At 60.2% G+C, this 26,077-nt stretch overlaps 4 protein-coding genes across 4 annotated transcripts; all 4 read right to left on the bottom strand.

The window, feature by feature from the left end:
- Nucleotides 1-1,968: 1,968 nt before the first annotated feature.
- On the bottom strand, nucleotides 1,969-6,206 carry LOC144246170 (serine/threonine-protein kinase pim-1-like). Its single transcript, XM_077782629.1, has 8 exons — nucleotides 6,197-6,206; nucleotides 5,887-6,107; nucleotides 4,610-4,763; nucleotides 3,807-3,910; nucleotides 3,664-3,714; nucleotides 3,000-3,366; nucleotides 2,431-2,607; nucleotides 1,969-2,109 (listed from the first exon to the last, which is right to left on the bottom strand). Exons 1-8 carry the CDS (start codon nucleotides 6,204-6,206, stop codon nucleotides 2,006-2,008), a joined length of 1,188 nt encoding a protein of 395 aa, XP_077638755.1. The 3' UTR covers nucleotides 1,969-2,005.
- Nucleotides 6,207-8,355: 2,149 nt separating this feature from the next.
- LOC144246169 (serine/threonine-protein kinase pim-1-like) lies at nucleotides 8,356-12,557 on the bottom strand. Its single transcript, XM_077782628.1, has 6 exons — nucleotides 12,548-12,557; nucleotides 10,158-10,261; nucleotides 10,015-10,065; nucleotides 9,351-9,717; nucleotides 8,782-8,958; nucleotides 8,356-8,459 (listed from the first exon to the last, which is right to left on the bottom strand). The coding sequence occupies exons 1-6, from the start codon at nucleotides 12,555-12,557 to the stop codon at nucleotides 8,356-8,358; spliced, it is 813 nt and encodes a 270-aa protein (XP_077638754.1).
- Nucleotides 12,558-13,434: 877 nt separating this feature from the next.
- LOC144246168 (serine/threonine-protein kinase pim-1-like) lies at nucleotides 13,435-18,880 on the bottom strand. Its single transcript, XM_077782627.1, has 7 exons — nucleotides 18,871-18,880; nucleotides 16,481-16,584; nucleotides 16,338-16,388; nucleotides 15,671-16,037; nucleotides 15,102-15,278; nucleotides 14,676-14,780; nucleotides 13,435-13,490 (listed from the first exon to the last, which is right to left on the bottom strand). The coding sequence occupies exons 1-7, from the start codon at nucleotides 18,878-18,880 to the stop codon at nucleotides 13,435-13,437; spliced, it is 870 nt and encodes a 289-aa protein (XP_077638753.1).
- An 877-nt stretch (nucleotides 18,881-19,757) lies between these two features.
- LOC144246167 (serine/threonine-protein kinase pim-1-like) lies at nucleotides 19,758-25,203 on the bottom strand. Its single transcript, XM_077782626.1, has 7 exons — nucleotides 25,194-25,203; nucleotides 22,804-22,907; nucleotides 22,661-22,711; nucleotides 21,994-22,360; nucleotides 21,425-21,601; nucleotides 20,999-21,103; nucleotides 19,758-19,813 (listed from the first exon to the last, which is right to left on the bottom strand). Exons 1-7 carry the CDS (start codon nucleotides 25,201-25,203, stop codon nucleotides 19,758-19,760), a joined length of 870 nt encoding a protein of 289 aa, XP_077638752.1.
- Nucleotides 25,204-26,077: the final 874 nt, after the last annotated feature.

Here is a 26,077-nt window from a genome sequence, read left to right as displayed (position 1 = left end):
AGAGCCACGACCATGGAAGAACCCCTGGCAGAGCAGTTACAGCCTTGGGGGTGCTGCAGCCGTGGTTCAGGCCAAATCCATTTCTTTAGTGGGGATGGAAAACTTCATTGCCTATAGTTAGTATCAAATCATGTTTGTAAAAATTGAAGGTCCTAAATTCTTAGATTCAGGACAAATAAAATACTGCTAATTTTCCTTCAGCTATTTCTTTTCTTGTTACACTTGTGTGACATCAGAGAGATGTCAGCGTGACATCACAGAGGTGTCTGTGTGACATCACAAAAAGCTGTGTGCTGTCACAGAGATGTCAGTGTGACATCACAGAGGGCTGTGTGACACCACAGATGCCCATGTGGTACCACAGAGAGCTGTGCAAGATGTCAGTGTCACATCATAGAGATGTCATTGTGATGTCAGAGAAGGTTGTGTGACATCACAGAGAGCTGTGTGGCATCACAGATATTAGTGTAACATCACAAGGATGTCCATGTGACATCACAGAGAGATTTGTGACATCACAGAGGTGTCAGTGTGGCATGACAGAGAGCTGTGTGACATCACCCATGGAAAACCTCTGCCACAAATGGCATTCCTGAGATCAGGGCTCCACCTTTGCAGCGTAAGGGTGCTTGTGATGGAATGGGATGGCCTGGTTCCAGTTTTGCTCTGACAGTGGCAATGACAGCAGGAGAATGTGCTGTTGCCTCGCAGAGGCAGCCACACTATTTTCTGCTTTTAATGAGCAGACTAAGGTTCTGATAATGTGTGAACCTGGAGCTGCACTGCCTCAGCTGGTTCTCTTCAATAATGCAGAGTCTTCACTCAAGGTTCAAGTGATGTGCAGTTGAAGATAAACTGTCATAGTGTATTTTTTCTCCTTTCTTTTATACATGACAAAAAAATCTAAATGTGCATGTCATATCTAAAGCTTGCTTTCTTTTTAGATGAGTGATGCAGATCTTCTTCGTGGCTTCTGCACAGGTATTGAAACTGGCTTTTTGAAATTATGCTATCCAAACCAGTTTCAATATATTTTCCCTTAAAATTATTTTTAAAAAATTTGCATTCCAAGGTAATGTCAAATACATATTTTATCATCTTGCCATAGTATAAATCAAAACAACAAAAAAAATCTAATAAGTATTGGTTACAACCGCTACCTCTCTATAAAGTAGTTGTCCTGGTTTGTAAGATAAGCTTGTATTCTATTTGCCATCTGTTGGAGGTTGGGCAGGTTTATTATCTCTTGCAAGAACGATGGTTTGCTCCGAAGAGGTAATCGTTTGTTAATGGGCCATTGACTGGCTCACTGCAGGCCCGGTAACGTAACACCATCTCATTGGGAGATGCTCCACCCAGAGGGGGAAGCCAAGCACTCTTTTATGGTATAAAGTGGTACCTTTTTGGGAGACAGAGCAGCTCTCTCTTTGCGGGATTCCGAGAGAAGCAGCTCCTTCGGCAAGATTCCCAGAGAAGCAGCTCCTTCGGCAAGATTCCCAGAGAAGTGCCTAGCCCTGCCTCCCATTTCATAGGAAGAATGAAAAAGAGTTCAGCAGGGCTCAACCTGAAATGATATTTTGTAGCTTCTGGCTCTCCTCAGAGTTCTGCTAAGAGAGGAACGTCTCTGTCCCTGAAACCAAATAACCCCTGGAATGCACACATGGACCTGTGTGTCACTTCAAGAGACACCAAGAAGCCCTGCCACTTTGCAAGAGCAGCTGTTGTTCCACTGCTGCATTTCTTGGCTGGGCAAAGCCCCTCCTACCCGCACTACGGCCTGAGCTGGAAGATATAAAGAACCAGCCGGGAGGGGAGGCATGGAAAGCTTGACAAAGGCTGAAGGCAGCACTCTGATTCCCCCCTTGCCCAAGACGTTTCTTTAGCTGAGGTTGCTGAAAAGAACCAGCCCCTTGACACACCACAATGGGTTTGCTGTTTTATTTTTCGGCTTCTTAGTCCTACGTGGGACTCGCTAAGTTGGTGCTGCAGAGGCTCCGGCAAGGCATCAAAAGCGCCGGCCCCGCACCCAAGGGTGGCATGAGATCTCCTCCAGCTCCGGCCTGTCCGCAGGGTGCTTGGCCAAACACCATCGGATCAGGTGCTGGAGCTCTGGGGAGAGAAGGCAGAAAGCGCCGGTCACCGGCAGAGTCTCCTGCCCAGCTGCCCCCGTCGCCCGCGGGGCCCGGGCCATGTTGTGCCGGGCTCTGGGCCGTGCCGGGCTCCCGACCGGCTCTGCCCCACGCAGGAGAGCGGCACGGCGGGACACGGCCGCCTCCTCCGGCCGCCCGTGCCGCGCTGACCCCGTCAGCACGGGCCCCTCCTGCGGCCGGCCCTGGAGGGCAGATCCACGTCCCGCGGAGCTGGTGAGGGCCGCGCCGAGCTGCGCGCCGCCAGCTGCCAAAGCCCGCCGGCTTGAGGCCGGACACCCACCTGGAGAGAGCTGCTGCCGGAAGACGAGCTTGCCCAGCACGATGTCAGGCTCATCCTGGAAGGGGAGGCTCCCGCAGACCATGACGTACAGCAGCACGCCCAGGGACCAGATGGTGGCCGCGTGGCCGTGGTAGCAGCCGAGCCAGATCCACTCGGGCGGGCTGTACACGCGCGTTCCTAGGGGAGACAGGCGGCGCTGGCCGGGCGCAGGCTGCTGCCTTCCAGAGCCTGGCGCCGGCCTCCTGGCCGAGGCAGGGGCTGCAGCCGTGGCCACAGCTTCCCCCCGAGGCCACCCCGCGTCCCCCAGCCAGCTGGCCAAAGGCACGAAACCATTCCGCAAGGCCAAGAAGGCCAGCGGAGCAGCCCTGGCCCTCGTGGGCCCGCTGAGCCCAGGGGCCGGGAGTCACTTTTGCCTCCCCTCTGTCGGCAGGGCCGGCAGCCGGCTCCTGGGGCTCGGCATCCGCCCCGTTCCTAAAGGCGGCCGGCTGAAGGACGCAGCCCGCAGCCCAGGAGGGAACGGGGCCGTGCGGTGCCTGGCACCGGGAGCAGGGCCCAGAACATGGGCTCACCGGCAAAGCCCGTGAAGGCCCGCTCCTGGAGGAAGGTGCCGCAGCCGAAGTCAATGAGCTTCAGGTGGCCGCTCTCCGGGTTCACCAGGAGGTTCTCTGGCTTGATGTCCCGGTGCAGGACGCCGCAGGCGGTGCAGTGCCGCACGGCCTCCAGCACCTGGCAGAAAAGCCAGCGCGCCTGCTCCTCGCACAGGCAGCCCTGCTCCTGCAGGAGCTGCAGGAGATCCTGCGATGCCTCCGGACGCTCCAGCACTAGCACAAAGCTGTCCGGCAGCTCAAACCAATCGAGGAGCTGGATGATATTCTGGCAGCCAGAGCCCACCTTCTCCATGAGCACCACCTCCAAGGGCACGCGGGTGCCGTCGGGCTGTGAGCAGGAGAAAGTCAGTGCCTGCAGCAGCCTGCTGCTGCTGCTGCTGCTGCTGCAGCAGCCCTGGGGCTGCGCTGCGCCCTGCCCGGGATGCCCCAGTGCCCCCTGGCGCAGCCTCCCAGGCGCTTGCGCTTCCTCCCGCCCGGGGGATGCTCGGGGGTGCCGCTGCCCGGCCCCAGCTCCGCTCTCCGGTGTGGCCAGGCCCGCGGGGCTGCGGCTCCGCACGCTGAGCCCGCCCCGGGATTCTCCCTGCCCGCCACGCCCCGCTCTGTCCCGCTGGCCCCGTTCACTCACCAGCTCGTCCCACTGCAGGACGCTCTCCCGGGCCACGCGTTTGATGGCCACCTGCGAGCCACGGAGAGAGGAGGGCTGAGCTCCAGCCCTGCCGCTCCCCGCCGCTGCCCCTCCTGCCCCGCCCGGCCGTGGCGGCCACTCACCGGGCTCCCGTCCGAGAGGCGGATGCCCGAGTAGACGGTGCTGAAGCCGCCGCTGCCCAGCTGCGGGCCCCACAGGTACAGCTCCTGCCGCTGCCTCTGTTGCCCTGCGGCCGAGAGAAGCCATCAGCCTTGCGCCCAGAACCCCCCGCAAGTGCCCGCGAGTGAAGCGGGCCGGGCCCCCGCGGCCGCCGCGCTCTCACCTGCTTCCTGCTGCGCGCCGGGCAGCGGCCACCGCCCTGCAGCCGCCGGGCTGGCGAGCGGCAGAGCCGGGCCGGGGCAGCGCGCACAGGCGGCTGCGGCAGCCCCGGGGCAGCGGGGCAGGGCGGCACCGTCGCTGTCCCCGGCGGCGTGGGCTGGGCTCTGCTCCTGACGACGGCCGGGGCTGCAGTCCGAGCCTTGGCACAGGGGGATGCCAGGAGCGGCTGCAAGGCAGACAGGGCTTTTTCAAGCCGTGCCGTCGGAGGCACTGGAAACAGCCGGCGACTAGGCTGCTCGCAGGGGCCCTGGCCTGGCCTGGCCGCGCCCCTCCAGAGCCCCGGGGGAGCCGCAGGCAGCTCCTCGGGAGATCTCACCTGCTACTAGAAAGGCCTTGGCTGCACTCGAGGGCTGTCTTGGAGCAGCTTCCTGCAGATGGAGGAACCTCCGTGCTGTCTGGAGGCCCGTCTCCACCACCAGGCTGGGGCTGTTGCTGGCGGGCAGAACCAGAAGAGCGTCCTGGCTGTCCTGGCTGCTGTGGGATGCCCACTGCTGGCTCCAGGACGCTTGCTGCCCTGCCAGCTGCTCCTGAGCAGGCTCCCCTGCACCGGTCTGGGCTCCCAGTTGGACTTCTGGGCTTTCCCTTGCCACGTCAAGGGTCAGGATGGCGCCTGTGTTGTTGAAGTCCCAGAGTCCAAGGGAGCTGGGAGACCTGTCCACGGGCTCTGCTCTTTCCGCAGGCTGACAGGTCTCACTGAGCCTCTGCAAGGGATGGAGGCTGTCAGACATAGAGGAGGCTCCTGGCAGGATGCAGGGTCTCTGACAGCCTGAGCTTCCTGCATGGATGGTGATGTCTCTCCCCTGCTGTGCCATCCTTGCAGGCCTTGAGGCTCTCCCAGGGATGGAGAATCTTGCTGGGAGCAGCCTCTGGATGGGATGGAGGCTTCTGGAGGAGCTGGCTAAGCCACAGCAGGGCAGGTGGCCTTGGTTCTGCAGCTCCTCCAGTTCTTTCCACAATGCCTGCCACATCCCAGAATAGAGCGGCTCACGTGTCCCGTTGCCATCCCCGAGGTGCAGCATCAGTTCCTGCAGCTCCCGGGCCTCTGCCAGGCAGGGGCCGCAGCTGCAGGGGCTGCCCAGGGGGCTGGCAGGAGCACGTGGCCGCTTGCCAGGAGTCACCCGAGGCCTGGGGAACCTGGGAGCCGCAGGGGCTCCTCGCTTCCTCCGTGAGCCTCTGGGCTGGACCCTGGGGCGCTTCCTCCACTTCCCTCTCCGTGTCCGCCGGCCCCGCGGTTGCCGGTGGCCAAAGGCCCACCAGACAGCCACGGCGGCCAGCAGCAGGAGAAGCACGGTCAGCAGGACGTCACCGTCACCCATGGCTCCGGCACGTCCCGTCGCGACTGCACTGGCAGCTGCGGGCGCTGGCCCGTCTCACACAGCGACAGCGCGGTGATGTCACAGCGATGTCACAGTGCTGCGGCCAGCACAGCCCTGGGACATCACAGCCCTGCCTCACGCCAGCGCTCTGCCCCTTTGTGCAGTCACAGCCCTGCCTCGGCCCCGCCCTCCGCAGTGCCCCAGGAGGGATGAGGGGGCTCCCTAGGGGCACTTGCCAGCTCTCTGGAGCAGAGCGGGTGGAAGATTCTTCTTTACGTAGGACACAGGGATGAGGAGGGGAATGTTGATGGTCTCACCTCCTTGCTGGCAGAGCACGGGACATGGATTGTCCAATGTGCCACTGCAAAGTCCTTGAGGAGGGCAAGCCCCGCTCAGCAACATCCAAGCCATCTGTGTGCTATCCACCACATTCCCGTGCTGAATCCAAACCCAGCTCTTTGCTGCTCCCTGGGAAGAAAATGGATCCTATCCCCTTGAAAACCAGTACATCACCATTCTTCACCCAGCACACCCTGTCTCTGTTTGTCTCACAGCTGGACACCTGCTCCAGATGTATTCTGCGAGGAACAGGATCAAAACTGTACTTGAAACCCTGAAATAGAACCTGCTTTGCCTTCCCATCATCCATGAGACCAGGCCAGGACATCGCTGCTGTTTCTGTGCTGCTGGAACTCCAGTGGTGTGAGCTCCAGTTGAGGGATCTGTGACCTGTGGATGAGCCCAGAAAGGAGCAGGACACCCGCAGGCATCCGCGGCTGGGAATAAGCCCATGGCAGAGCAGGAATCTCTCAGAGTACCTGTGGCCATGGTTGTTTCCATGGCCAAGAAGGGATTGTGGCCCAGGGATAAACCTGAAACCTCTGTGGCTGTGGATTAGGCCATGCTCAGCAGGTAGCCCTCGAAACATCAGTGCCTGTGCCTGGGGTCGTGCTGGAGCACCTGAGAGCCATGACCATGGAAGAACCCCTGGCAGAGCAGTTACAGCCTTGGGGGTGCTGCAGCCGTGGTTCAGGCCAAATCCATTTCTTTAGTGGGGATGGAAAACTTCATTGCCTATAGTTAGTATCAAATCATGTTTGTAAAAATTGAAGGTCCTAAATTCTTAGATTCAGGACAAATAAAATACTGCTAATTTTCCTTCAGCTATTTCTTTTTTTGTTACACTTGTGTGACATCAGAGAGATGTCAGCGTGACATCGCAGAGAGGTCTGTGTAACATCACAGGAGCTTGTGTGACATCACAGATGTCATTGTGACATCACAGAGAGCTGTGTGACACCACAGATGCCCATGTGTTACCACAGAGAGCTGTGCAACGTCACAAAGGTGTCAGTGTGACATCATAGAGATGTCATTGTGATGTCAGAGGAGGTTGTGTGACATCACAGAGAGCTGTGTGGCATCACAGATATTAGTGTAACATCACAAGGATGTCCATGTGACATCACAGAGAGATTTGTGACATCACAGAGGTGTCAGTGTGGCATGACAGAGAGCTGTGTGACATCACCCATGGAAAACCTCTGCCACAAATGGCATTCCTGAGATCAGGGCTCCACCTTTGCAGCGTAAGGGTGCTTGTGATGGAATGGGATGGCTTGGTTCCGGTTTTGCTCTGACAGTGGCAATGACAGCAGGAGAATGCGCTGTTGCCTCGCAGAGGCAGCCACACGATTTTCTGCTTTTAATGAGCAGTCGAAGGTTCTGATAATGTGTGAACCTGGAGCTGCACTGCCTCAGCTGGTTCTCTTCAATAATGCAGAGTCTTCACTCAAGGTTCAAGTGATGTGCAGTTGAAGATAAACTGTCATAGTGTATTTTTTCTCCTTTCTTTTATACATGACAAAAAAAATCTAAATGTGCATGTCAAATCTAAAGCTTGCTTTCTTTTTAGATGATTGATGCAGATCTTCTTTGTGGCTTCTGCACAGGTATTGAAACTGGCTTTTTGAAATTATGCTATCCAAACCAGTTTCAATATATTTTCCCTTAAAATTATTTTTAAAAAATTTGCATTCCAAGGTAATGTCAAATACATATTTTATCATCTTGCCATAGTATAAATCAAAACAACAAAAAAAATCTAATAAGTATTGGTTACAACCGCTACCTCTCTATAAAGTAGTTGTCCTGGTTTGTAAAATAAGCTTGTATTCTATTTGCCATCTGTTGGAGGTTGGGCAGGTTTATTATCTCTTGCAAGAACGATGGTTTGCTCCGAAGAGGTAATCGTTTGTTAATGGGCCATTGACTGGCTCACTGCAGGCCCGGTAACGTAACACCATCTCATTGGGAGATGCTCCACCCAGAGGGGGAAGCCAAGCACTCTTTTATGGTATAAAGTGGTACCTTTTTGGGAGACAGAGCAGCTCTCTCTTTGCGGGATTCCGAGAGAAGCAGCTCCTTCGGCAAGATTCCCAGAGAAGCAGCTCCTTCGGCAAGATTCCCAGAGAAGTGCCTAGCCCTGCCTCCCATTTCATAGGAAGAAAGAAAAAGAGTTCAGCAGGGCTCAACCTGAAATGATATTTTGTAGCTTCTGGCTCTCCTCAGAGTTCTGCTAAGAGAGGAACGTCTCTGTCCCTGAAACCAAATAACCCCTGGAATGCACACATGGACCTGTGTGTCACTTCAAGAGACACCAAGAAGCCCTGCCACTTTGCAAGAGCAGCTGTTGTTCCACTGCCGCATTTCTTGGCTGGGCAAAGCCCCTCCTACCCGCACTACGGCCTGAGCTTGAAGATACAAAGAACCAGCCGGGAGGGCAGGCATGGAAAGCTTGACAAAGGCTGAAGGCAGCACTCTGATTCCCCCCTTTTCCCAAGACGTTTCTTTAGCTGAAGTTGCTGAAAAGAACCAGCCCCTTGACACACCGCAATGGGTTTGCTGTTTTATTTTTCGGGTTCTCAGTCCTGCGTGGGACTCGGAAAGTGGGTGCTGCAGAGGCTCCGGCAGGGTATCAAAAGCGCCGGCCCCGCACCCAAGGGTGGCATGAGATCTCCTCCAGCTCCGGCCTGTCCGCAGGGTGCTTGGCCAAACACCATCGGATCAGGTGCTGGAGCTCTGGGGAGAGAAGGCAGAAAGCGCCGGTCACTGGCAGAGTCTCCTGCCCAGCTGCCCCCCGTCGCCCGCGGGGCCCGGGCCATGTTGTGCCGGGCTCTGGGCCGTGCCGGGCTCCCGACCGGCTCTGCCCCACGCAGGAGAGCGGCACGGCGGGACACGGCCGCCTCCTCCGGCCGCCCGTGCCGCGCTGACCCCGTCGGCACGGGCCCCTCCTGCGGCCGGCCCTGGAGGGCAGATCCACGTCCCGCGGAGCTGGTGAGGGCCGCGCCGAGCTGCGCGCCGCCAGCTGCCAAAGCCCGCCGGCTTGAGGCCGGACACCCACCTGGAGAGAGCTGCTGCCGGAAGACGAGCTTGCCCAGCACGATGTCAGGCTCATCCTGGAAGGGGAGGCTCCCGCAGACCATGACGTACAGCAGCACGCCCAGGGACCAGATGGTGGCCGCGTGGCCGTGGTAGCAGCCGAGCCAGATCCACTTGGGCGGGCTGTACACGCGCGTTCCTAGGGGAGACAGGCGGTGCTGGCCGGGCGCAGGCTGCTGCCTTCCAGAGCCTGGCGCCAGCCTCCTGGCCGAGGCAGGGGCTGCAGCCGTGGCCACAGCTTCCCCCCGAGGCCACCCCGCGTCCCCCAGCCAGCTGGCCAAAGGCACGAAACCATTCCGCAAGGCCAAGAAGGCCAGCGGAGCAGCCCAGGCCCTCGTGGGCCCGCTGAGCCCAGGGGCCGGGAGCCGCTTTTGCCCCCCCTCTGTCGGCAGGGCCGGCAGCCGGCTCCTGGGGCTCGGCATCCGCCCCGTGCCTAAAGGCGGCTGGCTGAAGGACGCAGCCCGCAGCCCAGGAGGGAACGGGGCCGTGCGGTGCCTGGCACCGGGAGCAGGGCTCAGGCCATGGGCTCACCGGCAAACCCCGTGAAGGCCCGCTCCTGGAGGAAGGTGCCGCAGCCGAAGTCAATGAGCTTCAGGTGGCCGCTCTCCGGGTTCACCAGGAGGTTCTCTGGCTTGATGTCCCGGTGCAGGACGCCGCAGGCGGTGCAGTGCCGCACGGCCTCCAGCACCTGGCAGAAAAGCCAGCGCGCCTGCTCCTCGCACAGGCAGCCCTGCTCCTGCAGGAACTGCAGGAGATCCTGCGATGCCTCCAGACGCTCCAGCACTAGCACAAAGCTGTCCGGCAGCTCAAACCAATCGAGGAGCTGGATGATATTCTGGCAGCCAGAGCCCACCTTCTCCATGAGCACCACCTCCAAGGGCACGCGGGTGCCGTCGGGCTGTGAGCAGGAGAAAGTCAGTGCCTGCAGCAGCCTGCTGCTGCTGCTGCTGCTGCTGCAGCAGCCCTGGGGCTGCGCTGCGCCCTGCCCGGGATGCCCCAGTGCCCCCTGGCGCAGCCTCCCAGGCGCTTGCGCTTCCTCCCGCCCGGGGGATGCTCGGGGCTGCCGCTGCCCGGCCCCAGCTCCGCTCTCCGGTGTGGCCAGGCCCGCGGGGCTGCGGCTCCGCACGCTGAGCCCGCCCCGGGATTCTCCCTGCCCGCCACGCCCCGCTCTGTCCCGCTGGCCCCGTTCACTCACCAGCTCGTCCCACTGCAGGACGCTCTCCCGGGCCACGCGTTTGATGGCCACCTGCGAGCCACGGAGAGAGGAGGGCTGAGCTCCAGCCCTGCCGCTCCCCGCCGCTGCCCCTCCTGCCCCGCCCGGCCGTGGCGGCCACTCACCGGGCTCCCGTCCGAGAGGCGGATGCCCGAGTAGACGGTGCTGAAGCCGCCGCTGCCCAGCTGCGGGCCCCACAGGTACAGCTCCTGCCGCTGCCTCTGTTGCCCTGCGGCCGAGAGAAGCCATCAGCCTTGCGCCCAGAACCCCCCGCAAGTGCCCGCGAGTGAAGCGGGCCGGGCCCCCGCGGCCGCCGCGCTCTCACCTGCTTCCTGCTGCGCGCCGGGCAGCGGCCACCGCCCTGCAGCCGCCGGGCTGGCGAGCGGCAGAGCCGGGCCGGGGCAGCGCGCACAGGCGGCTGCGGCAGCCCCGGGGCAGCGGGGCAGGGCGGCACCGTCGCTGTCCCCGGCGGCGTGGGCTGGGCTCTGCTCCTGACGACGGCCGGGGCTGCAGCCCGAGCCTTGGCACAGGGGGATGCCAGGAGCGGCTGCAAGGCAGACAGGGCTTTTTCAAGCCGTGCCGTCGGAGGCACTGGAAACAGCCGGCGACTAGGCTGCTCGCAGGGGCCCTGGCCTGGCCTGGCCGCGCCCCTCCAGAGCCCCGGGGGAGCCGCAGGCAGCTCCTCGGGAGATCTCACCTGCTACTAGAAAGGCCTTGGCAGCACTCGAGGGCTGTCTTGGGGCAGCTTCCTGCAGATGGAGGAACCTCCGTGCTGTCTGGAGGCCCGTCTCCACCACCAGGCTGGGGCTGTTGCTGGCGGGCAGAACCAGAAGAGCGTCCTGGCTGTCCTGGCTGCTGTGGGATGCCCACTGCTGGCTCCAGGACGCTTGCTGCCCCGCCAGCTGCTCCTGAGCAGGCTCCCCTGCATCGGGCTGGGCTCCCAGTTGGACTTCTGGGCTTTCCCTTGCCATGCCAAGGTTCAGGATTTCGCCCGTGTTGTTGTAGTCCGTCAGTCCAAGGGAGCTGGGAGACCTGTCCACGGGCTCTGCTCCTTCTGCAGGCTGACAGGTCTCACTGAGCCTCTGCAAGGGATGGAGGCTGTCAGAGATAGCAGAGGCTCCTGGCAGGATGCAGGGTCTCTGACAGCCTGAGCTTCCTGCATGGATGGTGATGTCTCTCCCCTGCTGTGCCATCCTTGCAGGCCGTGAGGCTCTCCCAGGGATGGAGAAACTTGCTGGGAGCAGCCTCTGGACGGGATGGAGGCTTCTGGAGGAGCTGGCTAAGCCACAGCAGGGCAGGTGGCCTTGGTTCTGCAGCTCCTCCAGTTCTTTCCACAATGCCTGCCACATCCCAGAATAGAGCGGGTCACGTGTCCTGTTGCCATCCCCGAGGTGCAGCATCAGTTCCTGCAGCTCCCGGGCCTCTGCCAGGCAGGGGCCGCAGCTGCAGGGGCTGCCCAGGGGGCTGGCGGGAGCACGTGGCCGCTTGCCAGGAGTCGCCCGAGGCCTGGGGAACCTGGGAGCCGCAGGGGCTCCTCGCTTCCTCCGTGAGCCTCTGGGCTGGACCCTGGGGCGCTTCCTCCACTTCCCTCTCCGTGTCCGCCGGCCCCGCGGTTGCCGGTGGCCAAAGGCCCACCAGACAGCCACGGCGGCCAGCAGCAGGAGAAGCACGGTCAGCAGGACGTCACCGTCACCCATGGCTCCGGCACGTCCCGTCGCGACTGCACTGGCAGCTGCGGGCGCTGGCCCGTCTCACACAGCGACAGCGCGGTGATGTCACAGCGATGTCACAGTGCTGCGGCCAGCACAGCCCTGGGACATCACAGCCCTGCCTCACGCCAGCGCTCTGCCCCTTTGTGCAGTCACAGCCCTGCCTCGGCCCCGCCCTCCGCAGTGCCCCAGGAGGGATGAGGGGGCTCCCTAGGGGCACTTGCCAGCTCTCTGGAGCAGAGCGGGTGGAAGATTCTTCTTTACGTAGGACACAGGGATGAGGAGGGGAATGTTGATGGTCTCACCTCCTTGCTGGCAGAGCACGGGACATGGATTGTCCAATGTGCCACTGCAAAGTCCTTGAGGAGGGCAAGCCCCGCTCAGCAACATCCAAGCCATCCGTGTGCTATCCACCACATTCCCGTGCTGAATCCAAACCCAGCTCTTTGCCGCTGCCTGGGAAGAAAATGGATCCTATCCCCTTGAAAACCAGTACATCACCATTCTTCACCCAGCACACCCTGTCTCTGTTTGTCTCACAGCTGGACACCTGCTCCAGATGTATTCTGCGAGGAACAGGATCAAAACTGCACTTAAAACCCTGAAATAGAACCTGCTTTGCCTTCCCATCATCCATGAGACCAGGCCAGGACATCGCTGCTGTTTCTATGCTGCTGGAACTCCAGTGGTGTTAGCTCCAGTTGAGGGATCTGTGACCTGTGGACGAGCCCAGAAAGGAGCAGGACACCCGCAGGCATCCGCGGCTGGGAATAAGCCCATGGCAGAGCAGGAATCTCTCAGAGTACCTGTGGCCATGGTTGTTTCCATGGCCAAGAAGGGATTGTGGCCCAGGGATAAACCTGAAGCCTCTGTGGCTGTGGATTAGGCCATGCTCAGCAGGTAGCCCTCGAAACATCAGTGCCTGTGCCTGGGGTCGTGCTGGAGCACCTGAGAGCCATGACCATGGAAGAACCCCTGGCAGAGCAGTTACATCCTTGGGGGTGCTGCAGCCGTGGTTCAGGCCAAATCCTTTTCTTTACTGGGGATGGAAAACTTCATTGCCTATAGTTAGTATCAAATCATGTTTGTAAAAATTGAAGGTTCTAAATTCTTAGATTCAGGACAAATAAAATACTGCTAATTTTCCTTCAGCTATTTCTTTTCTTGTTACACTTGTGTGACATCAGAGAGATGTCAGCGTGACATCACAGAGAGGTCTGTGTAACATCACAGGAGCTTGTGTGACATCACAGATGGCATTGTGACATCACAGAGAGCTGTGTGACACCACAGATGCCCATGTGTTACCACAGAGAGCTGTGCAACGTCACAAAGGTGTCAGTGTGACATCATAGAGATGTCATTGTGATGTCAGAGGAGGTTGTGTGACATCACAGAGAGCTGTGTGGCATCACAGATATTAGTGTAACATCACAAGGATGTCCATGTGACATCACAGAAAGATTTGTGACATCACAGAGGTGTCAGTGTGGCATCACAGAGAGCTGTGTGACATCACCCATGGAAAACCTCTGCCACAAATGGCATTCCTGAGATCAGGGCTCCACCTTTGCAGCGTAAGGGTGCTTGTGATGGAATGGGATGGCTTGGTTCCAGTTTTGCTCTGACAGTGGCAATGACAGCAGGAGAATGCGCTGTTGCCTCGCAGAGGCAGCCACACTATTTTCTGCTTTTAATGAGCAGTCGAAGGTTCTGATAATGTGTGAACCTGGAGCTGCACTGCCTCAGCTGGTTCTCTTCAATAATGCAGAGTCTTCACTCAAGGTTCAAGTGATGTGCAGTTGAAGATAAACTGTCATAGTGTATTTTTTCTCCTTTCTTTTATACATGACAAAAAAAATCTAAATGTGCATGTCAAATCTAAAGCTTGCTTTCTTTTTAGATGAGTGATGCAGATCTTCTTTGTGGCTACTGCACAGGTATTGAAACTGGCTTTTTAAAATTATGCTATCCAAACCAGTTTCAATATATTTTCCCTTAAAATTATTTTTAAAAACTTTGCATTCCAAGGTAATGTCAAATACATATTTTATCATCTTGCCATAGTATAAATCGAAACAACAAAAAAAATCTAATAAGTATTGGTTACAACCGCTACCTCTCTATAAAGTAGTTGTCCTGGTTTGTAAGATAAGCTTGTATTCTATTTGCCATCTGTTGGAGGTTGGGCAGGTTTATTATCTCTTGCAAGAACGATGGTTTGCTCCGAAGAGGTAATCGTTTGTTAATGGGCCATTGACTGGCTCACTGCAGGCCCGGTAACGTAACACCATCCCAATTTGAGATGCTCCACCCAGAGGGGGAAGCCAAGCACTCTTTTATGGTATAAAGTGGTACCTTTTTGGGAGACAGAGCAGCTCTCTCTTTGCGGGATTCCGAGAGAAGCAGCTCCTTCAGCGAGAGTCCCAGAGAACTGCCTAGCCCTGCCTCCCATTTCATAGGAAGAAAGAAAAAGAGTTCAGCAGGGCTCAACCTGAAATGATATTTTGTAGCTTCTGGCTCTCCTCAGAGTTCTGCTAAGAGAGGAACGTCTCTGTCCCTGAAACCAAATAACCCCTGGAATGCACACGTGGACCTGTGTGTCACTTCAAGAGACACCAAGAAGCCCTGCCACTTTGCAAGAGCAGCTGTTGTTCCACTGCCGCATTTCTTGGCTGGGCAAAGCCCCTCCTACCCGCACTACGGCCTGAGCTGGAAGATATAAAGAACCAGCCGGGAGGGCAGGCATGGAAAGCTTGACAAAGGCTGAAGGCAGCACTCTGATTCCCCCCTTGCCCAAGACGTTTCTTTAGCTGAAGTTGCTGAAAAGAACCAGCCCCTTGACACACCGCAATGGGTTTGCTGTTTTATTTTTCGGCTTCTCAGTCCTGCGCGGGACTCGCTAAATTGGTGCTGCAGAGGCTCCGGCAAGGCATGAAAAGCGCCGGCCCCGCACCCAAGGGTGGCATGAGATCTCCTCCAGCTCCGGCCTGTCCGCAGGGTGCTTGGCCAAACACCATCGGATCAGGTGCTGGAGCTCTGGGGAGAGAAGGCAGAAAGCGCCGGTCACTGGCAGAGTCTCCTGCCCAGCTGCCCCCGTCGCCTGTGGGGCCCGGGTTATGTTGTGCCGGGCTCTGGGCCGTGCCGGGCTCCCGACCGGCTCTGCCCCACGCGGGAGAGCGGCACGGCGGGACACGGCCGCCTCCTCCGGCCGCCCGTGCCGCGCTGACCCCGTCGGCACGGGCCCCTCCTGCGGCCGGCCCTGGAGGGCAGATCCACGTCCCGCGGAGCTGGTGAGGGCCGCGCCGAGCTGCGCGCCGCCAGCTGCCAAAGCCCGCCGGCTTGAGGCCGGACACCCACCTGGAGAGAGCTGCTGCCGGAAGACGAGCTTGCCCAGCACGATGTCAGGCTCATCCTGGAAGGGGAGGCTCCCGCAGACCATGACGTACAGCAGCACGCCCAGGGACCAGATGGTGGCCGCGTGGCCGTGGTAGCAGCCGAGCCAGATCCACTCGGGCGGGCTGTACACGCGCGTTCCTAGGGGAGACAGGCGGCGCTGGCCGGGCGCAGGCTGCTGCCTTCCAGAGCCTGGCGGCGGCCTCCGGCCCGAGGCAGGGGCTGCAGCCGTGGCCACAGCTTCCCCCCGAGGCCACCCCGCGTCCCCCAGCCAGCTGGCCAAAGGCACGAAACCATTCCGCAAGGCCAAGAAGGCCAGCGGAGCAGCCCAGGCCCTCGTGGGCCCGCTGAGCCCAGGGGCCGGGAGCCGCTTTTGCCCCCCCTCTGTCGGCAGGGCCGGCAGCCGGCTCCTGGGGCTCGGCATCCGCCCCGTGCCTAAAGGCGGCTGGCTGAAGGACGCAGCCCGCAGCCCAGGAAGGAACGGGGCCGTGCGGTGCCTGGCACCGGGAGCAGGGCTCAGGCCATGGGCTCACCGGCAAACCCCGTGAAGGCCCGCTCCTGGAGGAAGGTGCCGCAGCCGAAGTCAATGAGCTTCAGGTGGCCGCTCTCCGGGTTCACCAGGAGGTTCTCTGGCTTGATGTCCCGGTGCAGGACGCCGCAGGCGGTGCAGTGCCGCACGGCCTCCAGCACCTGGCAGAAAAGCCAGCGCGCCTGCTCCTCGCACAGGCAGCCCTGCTCCTGCAGGAACTGCAGGAGATCCTGCGATGCCTCCGGACGCTCCAGCACTAGCACAAAGCTGTCCGGCAGCTCAAACCAATCGAGGAGCTGGATGATATTCTGGCAGCCAGAGCCCACCTTCTCCATGAGCACCACCTCCAAGGGCACGCGGGTGCCGTCGGGCTGTGAGCAGGAGAAAGTCAGTGCCTGCAGCAGCCTGCTGCTGCTGCTGCTGCTGCTGCTGCAGCAGCCCTGGGGCTGCGCTGCGCCCTGCCCGGGATGCCCCAGTGCCCCCTGGCGCAGCCTCCCAGGCGCTTGCGCTTCCTCCCGCCCGGGGGATGCTCGGGGCTGCCGCTGCCCGGCCCCAGCTCCGCTCTCCGGTGTGTCCAGGCCCGCGGGGCTGCGGCTCCGCACGCTGAGCCCGCCCCGGGATTCTCCCTGCCCGCCACGCCCCGCTCTGTCCCGCTGGCCCCGTTCACTCACCAGCTCGTCCCACTGCAGGACGCTCTCCCGGGCCACGCGTTTGATGGCCACCTGCGAGCCACGGAGAGAGGAGGGCTGAGCTCCAGCCCTGCCGCTCCCCGCCGCTGCCCCTCCTGCCCCGCCCGGCCGTGGCGGCCACTCACCGGGCTCCCGTCCGAGAGGCGGATGCCCGAGTAGACGGTGCTGAAGCCGCCGCTGCCCAGCTGCGGGCCCCACAGGTACAGCTCCTGCCGCTGCCTCTGTTGCCCTGCGGCCGAGAGAAGCCATCAGCCTTGCGCCCAGAACCCCCCGCAAGTGCCCGCGAGTGAAGCGGGCCGGGCCCCCGCGGCCGCCGCGCTCTCACCTGCTTCCTGCTGCGCGCCGGGCAGCGGCCACCGCCCTGCAGCCGCCGGGCTGGCGAGCGGCAGAGCCGGGCCGGGGCAGCGCGCACAGGCGGCTGCGGCAGCCCCGGGGCAGCGGGGCAGGGCGGCACCGTCGCTGTCCCCGGCGGCGTGGGCTGGGCTCTGCTCCTGACGACGGCCGGGGCTGCAGCCCGAGCCTTGGCACAGGGGGATGCTAGGAGCGGCTGCAAGGCAGACAGGGCTTTTTCAAGCCGTGCCGTCGGAGGCACTGGAAACAGCCGGCGACTAGGCTGCTCGCAGGGGCCCTGGCCTGGCCTGGCCGCGCCCCTCCAGAGCCCCGGGGGAGCCGCAGGCAGCTCCTCGGGAGATCTCACCTGCTACTAGAAAGGCCTTGGCAGCACTCGAGGGCTGTCTTGGGGCAGCTTCCTGCAGATGGAGGAACCTCCGTGCTGTCTGGAGGCCCGTCTCCACCACCAGGCTGGGGCTGTTGCTGGCGGGCAGAACCAGAAGAGCGTCCTGGCTGTCCTGGCTGCTGTGGGATGCCCACTGCTGGCTCCAGGACGCTTGCTGCCCCGCCAGCTGCTCCTGAGCAGGCTCCCCTGCATCGGGCTGGGCTCCCAGTTGGACTTCTGGGCTTTCCCTTGCCATGCCAAGGTTCAGGATTTCGCCCGTGTTGTTGTAGTCCGTCAGTCCAAGGGAGCTGGGAGACCTGTCCACGGGCTCTGCTCCTTCTGCAGGCTGACAGGTCTCACTGAGCCTCTGCAAGGGATGGAGGCTGTCAGAGATAGCAGAGGCTCCTGGCAGGATGCAGGGTCTCTGACAGCCTGAGCTTCCTGCATGGATGGTGATGTCTCTCCCCTGCTGTGCCATCCTTGCAGGCCGTGAGGCTCTCCCAGGGATGGAGAAACTTGCTGGGAGCAGCCTCTGGACGGGATGGAGGCTTCTGGAGGAGCTGGCTAAGCCACAGCAGGGCAGGTGGCCTTGGTTCTGCAGCTCCTCCAGTTCTTTCCACAATGCCTGCCACATCCCAGAATAGAGTGGCTCACGTGTCCTGTTGCCATCCCCGAGGTGCAGCATCAGTTCCTGCAGCTCCCGGGCCTCTGCCAGGCAGGGGCCGCAGCTGCAGGGGCTGCCCAGGGGGCTGGCGGGAGCACGTGGCCGCTTGCCAGGAGTCGCCCGAGGCCTGGGGAACCTGGGAGCCGCAGGGGCTCCTCGCTTCCTCCGTGAGCCTCTGGGCTGGACCCTGGGGCGCTTCCTCCACTTCCCTCTCCGTGTCCGCCGGCCCCGCGGTTGCCGGTGGCCAAAGGCCCACCAGACAGCCACGGCGGCCAGCAGCAGGAGAAGCACGGTCAGCAGGACGTCACCGTCACCCATGGCTCCGGCACGTCCCGTCGCGACTGCACTGGCAGCTGCGGGCGCTGGCCCGTCTCACACAACCACAGCGCGGTGATGTCACAGCGATGTCACAGTGCTGCGGCCAGCACAGCCCTGGGACATCACAGCCCTGCCTCACGCCAGCGCTCTGCCCCTTTGTGCAGTCACAGCCCTGCCTCGGCCCCGCCCTCCGCAGTGCCCCAGGAGGGATGAGGGGGCTCCCTAGGGGCACTTGCCAGCTCTCTGGAGCAGAGCGGGTGGAAGATTCTTCTTTACGTAGGACACAGGGATGAGGAGGGGAATGTTGATGGTCTCACCTCCTTGCTGGCAGAGCACGGGACATGGATTGTCCAATGTGCCACTGCAAAGTCCTTGAGGAGGGCAAGCCCCGCTCAGCAACATCCAAGCCATCCGTGTGCTATCCACCACATTCCCGTGCTGAATCCAAACCCAGCTCTTTGCCGCTGCCTGGGAAGAAAATGGATCCTATCCCCTTGAAAACCAGTACATCACCATTCTTCACCCAGCACACCCTGTCTCTGTTTGTCTCACAGCTGGACACCTGCTCCAGATGTATTCTGCGAGGAACAGGATCAAAACTGCACTTAAAACCCTGAAATAGAACCTGCTTTGCCTTCCCATCATCCATGAGACCAGGCCAGGACATCGCTGCTGTTTCTATGCTGCTGGAACTCCAGTGGTGTTAGCTCCAGTTGAGGGATCTGTGACCTGTGGACGAGCCCAGAAAGGAGCAGGACACCCGCAGGCATCCGCGGCTGGGAATAAGCCCATGGCAGAGCAGGAATCTCTCAGAGTACCTGTGGCCATGGTTGTTTCCATGGCCAAGAAGGGATTGTGGCCCAGGGATAAACCTGAAGCCTCTGTGGCTGTGGATTAGGCCATGCTCAGCAGGTAGCCCTCGAAACATCAGTGCCTGTGCCTGGGGTCGTGCTGGAGCACCTGAGAGCCATGACCATGGAAGAACCCCTGGCAGAGCAGTTACATCCTTGGGGGTGCTGCAGCCGTGGTTCAGGCCAAATCCTTTTCTTTACTGGGGATGGAAAACTTCATTGCCTATAGTTAGTATCAAATCATGTTTGTAAAAATTGAAGGTTCTAAATTCTTAGATTCAGGACAAATAAAATACTGCTAATTTTCCTTCAGCTATTTCTTTTCTTGTTACACTTGTGTGACATCAGAGAGATGTCAGCGTGACATCACAGAGAGGTCTGTGTAACATCACAGGAGCTTGTGTGACATCACAGATGGCATTGTGACATCACAGAGAGCTGTGTGACACCACAGATGCCCATGTGTTACCACAGAGAGCTGTGCAACGTCACAAAGGTGTCAGTGTGACATCATAGAGATGTCATTGTGATGTCAGAGGAGGTTGTGTGACATCACAGAGAGCTGTGTGGCATCACAGATATTAGTGTAACATCACAAGGATGTCCATGTGACATCACAGAAAGATTTGTGACATCACAGAGGTGTCAGTGTGGCATGACAGAGAGCTGTGTGACATCACCCATGGAAAACCTCTGCCACAAATGGCATTCCTGAGATCAGGGCTCCACCTTTGCAGCGTAAGGGTGCTTGTGATGGAATGGGATGGCTTGGTTCCAGTTTTGCTCTGACAGTGGCAATGACAGCAGGAGAATGCGCTGTTGCCTCGCAGAGGCAGCCACACTATTTTCTGCTTTTAATGAGCAGTCGAAGGTTCTGATAATGTGTGAACCTGGAGCTGCACTGCCTCAGCTGGTTCTCTTCAATAATGCAGAGTCTTCACTCAAGGTTCAAGTGATGTGCAGTTGAAGATAAACTGTCATAGTGTATTTTTTCTCCTTTCTTTTATACATGACAAAAAAAATCTAAATGTGCATGTCAAATCTAAAGCTTGCTTTCTTTTTAGATGAGTGATGCAGATCTTCTTTGTGGCTACTGCACAGGTATTGAAACTGGCTTTTTAAAATTATGCTATCCAAACCAGTTTCAATATATTTTCCCTTAAAATTATTTTTAAAAACTTTGCATTCCAAGGTAATGTCAAATACATATTTTATCATCTTGCCATAGTATAAATCGAAACAACAAAAAAAATCTAATAAGTATTGGTTACAACCGCTACCTCTCTATAAAGTAGTTGTCCTGGTTTGTAAGATAAGCTTGTATTCTATTTGCCATCTGTTGGAGGTTGGGCAGGTTTATTATCTCTTGCAAGAACGATGGTTTGCTCCGAAGAGGTAATCGTTTGTTAATGGGCCATTGACTGGCTCACTGCAGGCCCGGTAACGTAACACCATCCCAATTTGAGATGCTCCACCCAGAGGGGGAAGCCAAGCACTCTTTTATGGTATAAAGTGGTACCTTTTTGGGAGACAGAGCAGCTCTCTCTTTGCGGGATTCCGAGAGAAGCAGCTCCTTCAGCGAGAGTCCCAGAGAACTGCCTAGCCCTGCCTCCCATTTCATAGGAAGAAAGAAAAAGAGTTCAGCAGGGCTCAACCTGAAATGATATTTTGTAGCTTCTGGCTCTCCTCAGAGTTCTGCTAAGAGAGGAACGTCTCTGTCCCTGAAACCAAATAACCCCTGGAATGCACACGTGGACCTGTGTGTCACTTCAAGAGACACCAAGAAGCCCTGCCACTTTGCAAGAGCAGCTGTTGTTCCACTGCCGCATTTCTTGGCTGGGCAAAGCCCCTCCTACCCGCACTACGGCCTGAGCTGGAAGATATAAAGAACCAGCCGGGAGGGCAGGCATGGAAAGCTTGACAAAGGCTGAAGGCAGCACTCTGATTCCCCCCTTGCCCAAGACGTTTCTTTAGCTGAAGTTGCTGAAAAGAACCAGCCCCTTGACACACCGCAATGGGTTTGCTGTTTTATTTTTCGGCTTCTCAGTCCTGCGCGGGACTCGCTAAATTGGTGCTGCAGAGGCTCCGGCAAGGCATGAAAAGCGCCGGCCCCGCACCCAAGGGTGGCATGAGATCTCCTCCAGCTCCGGCCTGTCCGCAGGGTGCTTGGCCAAACACCATCGGATCAGGTGCTGGAGCTCTGGGGAGAGAAGGCAGAAAGCGCCGGTCACTGGCAGAGTCTCCTGCCCAGCTGCCCCCGTCGCCTGTGGGGCCCGGGCTATGTTGTGCCGGGCTCTGGGCCGTGCCGGGCTCCCGACCGGCTCTGCCCCACGCGGGAGAGCGGCACGGCGGGACACGGCCGCCTCCTCCGGCCGCCCGTGCCGCGCTGACCCCGTCGGCACGGGCCCCTCCTGCGGCCGGCCCTGGAGGGCAGATCCACGTCCCGCGGAGCTGGTGAGGGCCGCGCCGAGCTGCGCGCCGCCAGCTGCCAAAGCCCGCCGGCTTGAGGCCGGACACCCACCTGGAGAGAGCTGCTGCCGGAAGACGAGCTTGCCCAGCACGATGTCAGGCTCATCCTGGAAGGGGAGGCTCCCGCAGACCATGACGTACAGCAGCACGCCCAGGGACCAGATGGTGGCCGCGTGGCCGTGGTAGCAGCCGAGCCAGATCCACTCGGGCGGGCTGTACACGCGCGTTCCTAGGGGAGACAGGCGGCGCTGGCCGGGCGCAGGCTGCTGCCTTCCAGAGCCTGGCGGCGGCCTCCGGCCCGAGGCAGGGGCTGCAGCCGTGGCCACAGCTTCCCCCCGAGGCCACCCCGCATCCCCCAGCCAGCTGGCCAAAGGCACGAAACCATTCCGCAAGGCCAAGAAGGCCAGCGGAGCAGCCCAGGCCCTCGTGGGCCCGCTGAGCCCAGGGGCCGGGAGCCGCTTTTGCCCCCCCTCTGTCGGCAGGGCCGGCAGCCGGCTCCTGGGGCTCGGCATCCGCCCCGTGCCTAAAGGCGGCTGGCTGAAGGACGCAGCCCGCAGCCCAGGAGGGAACGGGGCCGTGCGGTGCCTGGCACCGGGAGCAGGGCTCAGGCCATGGGCTCACCGGCAAACCCCGTGAAGGCCCGCTCCTGGAGGAAGGTGCCGCAGCCGAAGTCAATGAGCTTCAGGTGGCCGCTCTCCGGGTTCACCAGGAGGTTCTCTGGCTTGATGTCCCGGTGCAGGACGCCGCAGGCGGTGCAGTGCCGCACGGCCTCCAGCACCTGGCAGAAAAGCCAGCGCGCCTGCTCCTCGCACAGGCAGCCCTGCTCCTGCAGGAACTGCAGGAGATCCTGCGATGCCTCCGGACGCTCCAGCACTAGCACAAAGCTGTCCGGCAGCTCAAACCAATCGAGGAGCTGGATGATATTCTGGCAGCCAGAGCCCACCTTCTCCATGAGCACCACCTCCAAGGGCACGCGGGTGCCGTCGGGCTGTGAGCAGGAGAAAGTCAGTGCCTGCAGCAGCCTGCTGCTGCTGCTGCTGCTGCTGCTGCAGCAGCCCTGGGGCTGCGCTGCGCCCTGCCCGGGATGCCCCAGTGCCCCCTGGCGCAGCCTCCCAGGCGCTTGCGCTTCCTCCCGCCCGGGGGATGCTCGGGGCTGCCGCTGCCCGGCCCCAGCTCCGCTCTCCGGTGTGCCCAGGCCCGCGGGGCTGCGGCTCCGCACGCTGAGCCCGCCCCGGGATTCTCCCTGCCCGCCACGCCCCGCTCTGTCCCGCTGGCCCCGTTCACTCACCAGCTCGTCCCACTGCAGGACGCTCTCCCGGGCCACGCGTTTGATGGCCACCTGCGAGCCACGGAGAGAGGAGGGCTGAGCTCCAGCCCTGCCGCTCCCCGCCGCTGCCCCTCCTGCCCCGCCCGGCCGTGGCGGCCACTCACCGGGCTCCCGTCCGAGAGGCGGATGCCCGAGTAGACGGTGCTGAAGCCGCCGCTGCCCAGCTGCGGGCCCCACAGGTACAGCTCCTGCCGCTGCCTCTGTTGCCCTGCGGCCGAGAGAAGCCATCAGCCTTGCGCCCAGAACCCCCCGCAAGTGCCCGCGAGTGAAGCGGGCCGGGCCCCCGCGGCCGCCGCGCTCTCACCTGCTTCCTGCTGCGCGCCGGGCAGCGGCCACCGCCCTGCAGCCGCCGGGCTGGCGAGCGGCAGAGCCGGGCCGGGGCAGCGCGCACAGGCGGCTGCGGCAGCCCCGGGGCAGCGGGGCAGGGCGGCACCGTCGCTGTCCCCGGCGGCGTGGGCTGGGCTCTGCTCCTGACGACGGCCGGGGCTGCAGCCCGAGCCTTGGCACAGGGGGATGCCAGGAGCGGCTGCAAGGCAGACAGGGCTTTTTCAAGCCGTGCCGTCGGAGGCACTGGAAACAGCCGGCGACGAGGCTGCTCGCAGGGGCCCTGGCCTGGCCTGGCCGCGCCCCTCCAGAGCCCCGGGGGAGCCGCAGGCAGCTCCTCGGGAGATCTCACCTGCTACTAGAAAGGCCTTGGCAGCACTCGAGGGCTGTCTTGGGGCAGCTTCCTGCAGATGGAGGAACCTCCGTGCTGTCTGGAGGCCCGTCTCCACCACCAGGCTGGGGCTGTTGCTGGCGGGCAGAACCAGAAGAGCGTCCTGGCTGTCCTGGCTGCTGTGGGATGCCCACTGCTGGCTCCAGGACGCTTGCTGCCCCGCCAGCTGCTCCTGAGCAGGCTCCCCTGCATCGGGCTGGGCTCCCAGTTGGACTTCTGGGCTTTCCCTTGCCATGCCAAGGTTCAGGATTTCGCCCGTGTTGTTGTAGTCCGTCAGTCCAAGGGAGCTGGGAGACCTGTCCACGGGCTCTGCTCCTTCTGCAGGCTGACAGGTCTCACTGAGCCTCTGCAAGGGATGGAGGCTGTCAGAGATAGCAGAGGCTCCTGGCAGGATGCAGGGTCTCTGACAGCCTGAGCTTCCTGCATGGATGGTGATGTCTCTCCCCTGCTGTGCCATCCTTGCAGGCCGTGAGGCTCTCCCAGGGATGGAGAAACTTGCTGGGAGCAGCCTCTGGACGGGATGGAGGCTTCTGGAGGAGCTGGCTAAGCCACAGCAGGGCAGGTGGCCTTGGTTCTGCAGCTCCTCCAGTTCTTTCCACAATGCCTGCCACATCCCAGAATAGAGCGGGTCACGTGTCCTGTTGCCATCCCCGAGGTGCAGCATCAGTTCCTGCAGCTCCCGGGCCTCTGCCAGGCAGGGGCCGCAGCTGCAGGGGCTGCCCAGGGGGCTGGCGGGAGCACGTGGCCGCTTGCCAGGAGTCGCCCGAGGCCTGGGGAACCTGGGAGCCGCAGGGGCTCCTCGCTTCCTCCGTGAGCCTCTGGGCTGGACCCTGGGGCGCTTCCTCCACTTCCCTCTCCGTGTCCGCCGGCCCCGCGGTTGCCGGTGGCCAAAGGCCCACCAGACAGCCACGGCGGCCAGCAGCAGGAGAAGCACGGTCAGCAGGACGTCACCGTCACCCATGGCTCCGGCACGTCCCGTCGCGACTGCACTGGCAGCTGCGGGCGCTGGCCCGTCTCACACAGCGACAGCGCGGTGATGTCACAGCGATGTCACAGTGCTGCGGCCAGCACAGCCCTGGGACATCACAGCCCTGCCTCACGCCAGCGCTCTGCCCCTTTGTGCAGTCACAGCCCTGCCTCGGCCCCGCCCTCCGCAGTGCCCCAGGAGGGATGAGGGGGCTCCCTAGGGGCACTTGCCAGCTCTCTGGAGCAGAGCGGGTGGAAGATTCTTCTTTACGTAGGACACAGGGATGAGGAGGGGAATGTTGATGGTCTCACCTCCTTGCTGGCAGAGCACGGGACATGGATTGTCCAATGTGCCACTGCAAAGTCCTTGAGGAGGGCAAGCCCCGCTCAGCAACATCCAAGCCATCCGTGTGCTATCCACCACATTCCCGTGCTGAATCCAAACCCAGCTCTTTGCCGCTGCCTGGGAAGAAAATGGATCCTATCCCCTTGAAAACCAGTACATCACCATTCTTCACCCAGCACACCCTGTCTCTGTTTGTCTCACAGCTGGACACCTGCTCCAGATGTATTCTGCGAGGAACAGGATCAAAACTGTACTTAAAACCCTGAAATAGAACCTGCTTTGCCTTCCCATCATCCATGAGACCAGGCCAGGACATCGCTGCTGTTTCTATGCTGCTGGAACTCCAGTGGTGTTAGCTCCAGTTGAGGGATCTGTGACCTGTGGACGAGCCCAGAAAGGAGCAGGACACCCGCAGGCATCCGCGGCTGGGAATAAGCCCATGGCAGAGCAGGAATCTCTCAGAGTACCTGTGGCCATGGTTGTTTCCATGGCCAAGAAGGGATTGTGGCCCAGGGATAAACCTGAAGCCTCTGTGGCTGTGGATTAGGCCATGCTCAGCAGGTAGCCCTCGAAACATCAGTGCCTGTGCCTGGGGTCGTGCTGGAGCACCTGAGAGCCATGACCATGGAAGAACCCCTGGCAGAGCAGTTACATCCTTGGGGGTGCTGCAGCCGTGGTTCAGGCCAAATCCTTTTCTTTACTGGGGATGGAAAACTTCATTGCCTATAGTTAGTATCAAATCATGTTTGTAAAAATTGAAGGTTCTAAATTCTTAGATTCAGGACAAATAAAATACTGCTAATTTTCCTTCAGCTATTTCTTTTCTTGTTACACTTGTGTGACATCAGAGAGATGTCAGCGTGACATCACAGAGAGGTCTGTGTAACATCACAGGAGCTTGTGTGACATCACAGATGGCATTGTGACATCACAGAGAGCTGTGTGACACCACAGATGCCCATGTGTTACCACAGAGAGCTGTGCAACGTCACAAAGGTGTCAGTGTGACATCATAGAGATGTCATTGTGATGTCAGAGGAGGTTGTGTGACATCACAGAGAGCTGTGTGGCATCACAGATATTAGTGTAACATCACAAGGATGTCCATGTGACATCACAGAAAGATTTGTGACATCACAGAGGTGTCAGTGTGGCATCACAGAGAGCTGTGTGACATCACCCATGGAAAACCTCTGCCACAAATGGCATTCCTGAGATCAGGGCTCCACCTTTGCAGCGTAAGGGTGCTTGTGATGGAATGGGATGGCTTGGTTCCAGTTTTGCTCTGACAGTGGCAATGACAGCAGGAGAATGCGCTGTTGCCTCGCAGAGGCAGCCACACTATTTTCTG

Source organism: Lonchura striata, chromosome 4 (assembly GCF_046129695.1).
Source record: "Lonchura striata isolate bLonStr1 chromosome 4, bLonStr1.mat, whole genome shotgun sequence".
Classification (NCBI taxonomy): Eukaryota; Metazoa; Chordata; class Aves; order Passeriformes; family Estrildidae; genus Lonchura; species Lonchura striata.
Note: the sequence above shows the minus strand (reverse complement) of the source record. Positions and strands in the feature narration are given on the sequence as shown.

What these genes read in the sequence shown, in the direction of transcription:
- LOC144246170 (XM_077782629.1), bottom strand. An exon ending in GCCTCTCGGACGGGAGCCCG is followed by an intron (nt 3,715 to 3,806) that starts GTGAGTGGCCGC and finishes CGTGGCTCGCAG; the next exon opens with GTGGCCATCAAACGCGTGGC. An exon ending in GGCCTTCACGGGCTTTGCCG is followed by an intron (nt 2,608 to 2,999) that starts GTGAGCCCATGT and finishes TGTCTCCCCTAG; the next exon opens with GAACGCGCGTGTACAGCCCG.
- LOC144246169 (XM_077782628.1), bottom strand. An exon ending in TCCTGCAGTGGGACGAGCTG is followed by an intron (nt 9,718 to 10,014) that starts GTGAGTGAACGG and finishes TCCTGCTCACAG; the next exon opens with CCCGACGGCACCCGCGTGCC. An exon ending in CCGGCAGCAGCTCTCTCCAG is followed by an intron (nt 8,460 to 8,781) that starts GTGGGTGTCCGG and finishes TTCTCTCCCCAG; the next exon opens with AGCTCCAGCACCTGATCCGA.
- LOC144246168 (XM_077782627.1), bottom strand. An exon ending in GCCTCTCGGACGGGAGCCCG is followed by an intron (nt 16,389 to 16,480) that starts GTGAGTGGCCGC and finishes CGTGGCTCGCAG; the next exon opens with GTGGCCATCAAACGCGTGGC. An exon ending in CCGGCAGCAGCTCTCTCCAG is followed by an intron (nt 14,781 to 15,101) that starts GTGGGTGTCCGG and finishes TTCTCTCCCCAG; the next exon opens with AGCTCCAGCACCTGATCCGA.
- LOC144246167 (XM_077782626.1), bottom strand. An exon ending in GCCTCTCGGACGGGAGCCCG is followed by an intron (nt 22,712 to 22,803) that starts GTGAGTGGCCGC and finishes CGTGGCTCGCAG; the next exon opens with GTGGCCATCAAACGCGTGGC. An exon ending in TCCTGCAGTGGGACGAGCTG is followed by an intron (nt 22,361 to 22,660) that starts GTGAGTGAACGG and finishes TCCTGCTCACAG; the next exon opens with CCCGACGGCACCCGCGTGCC.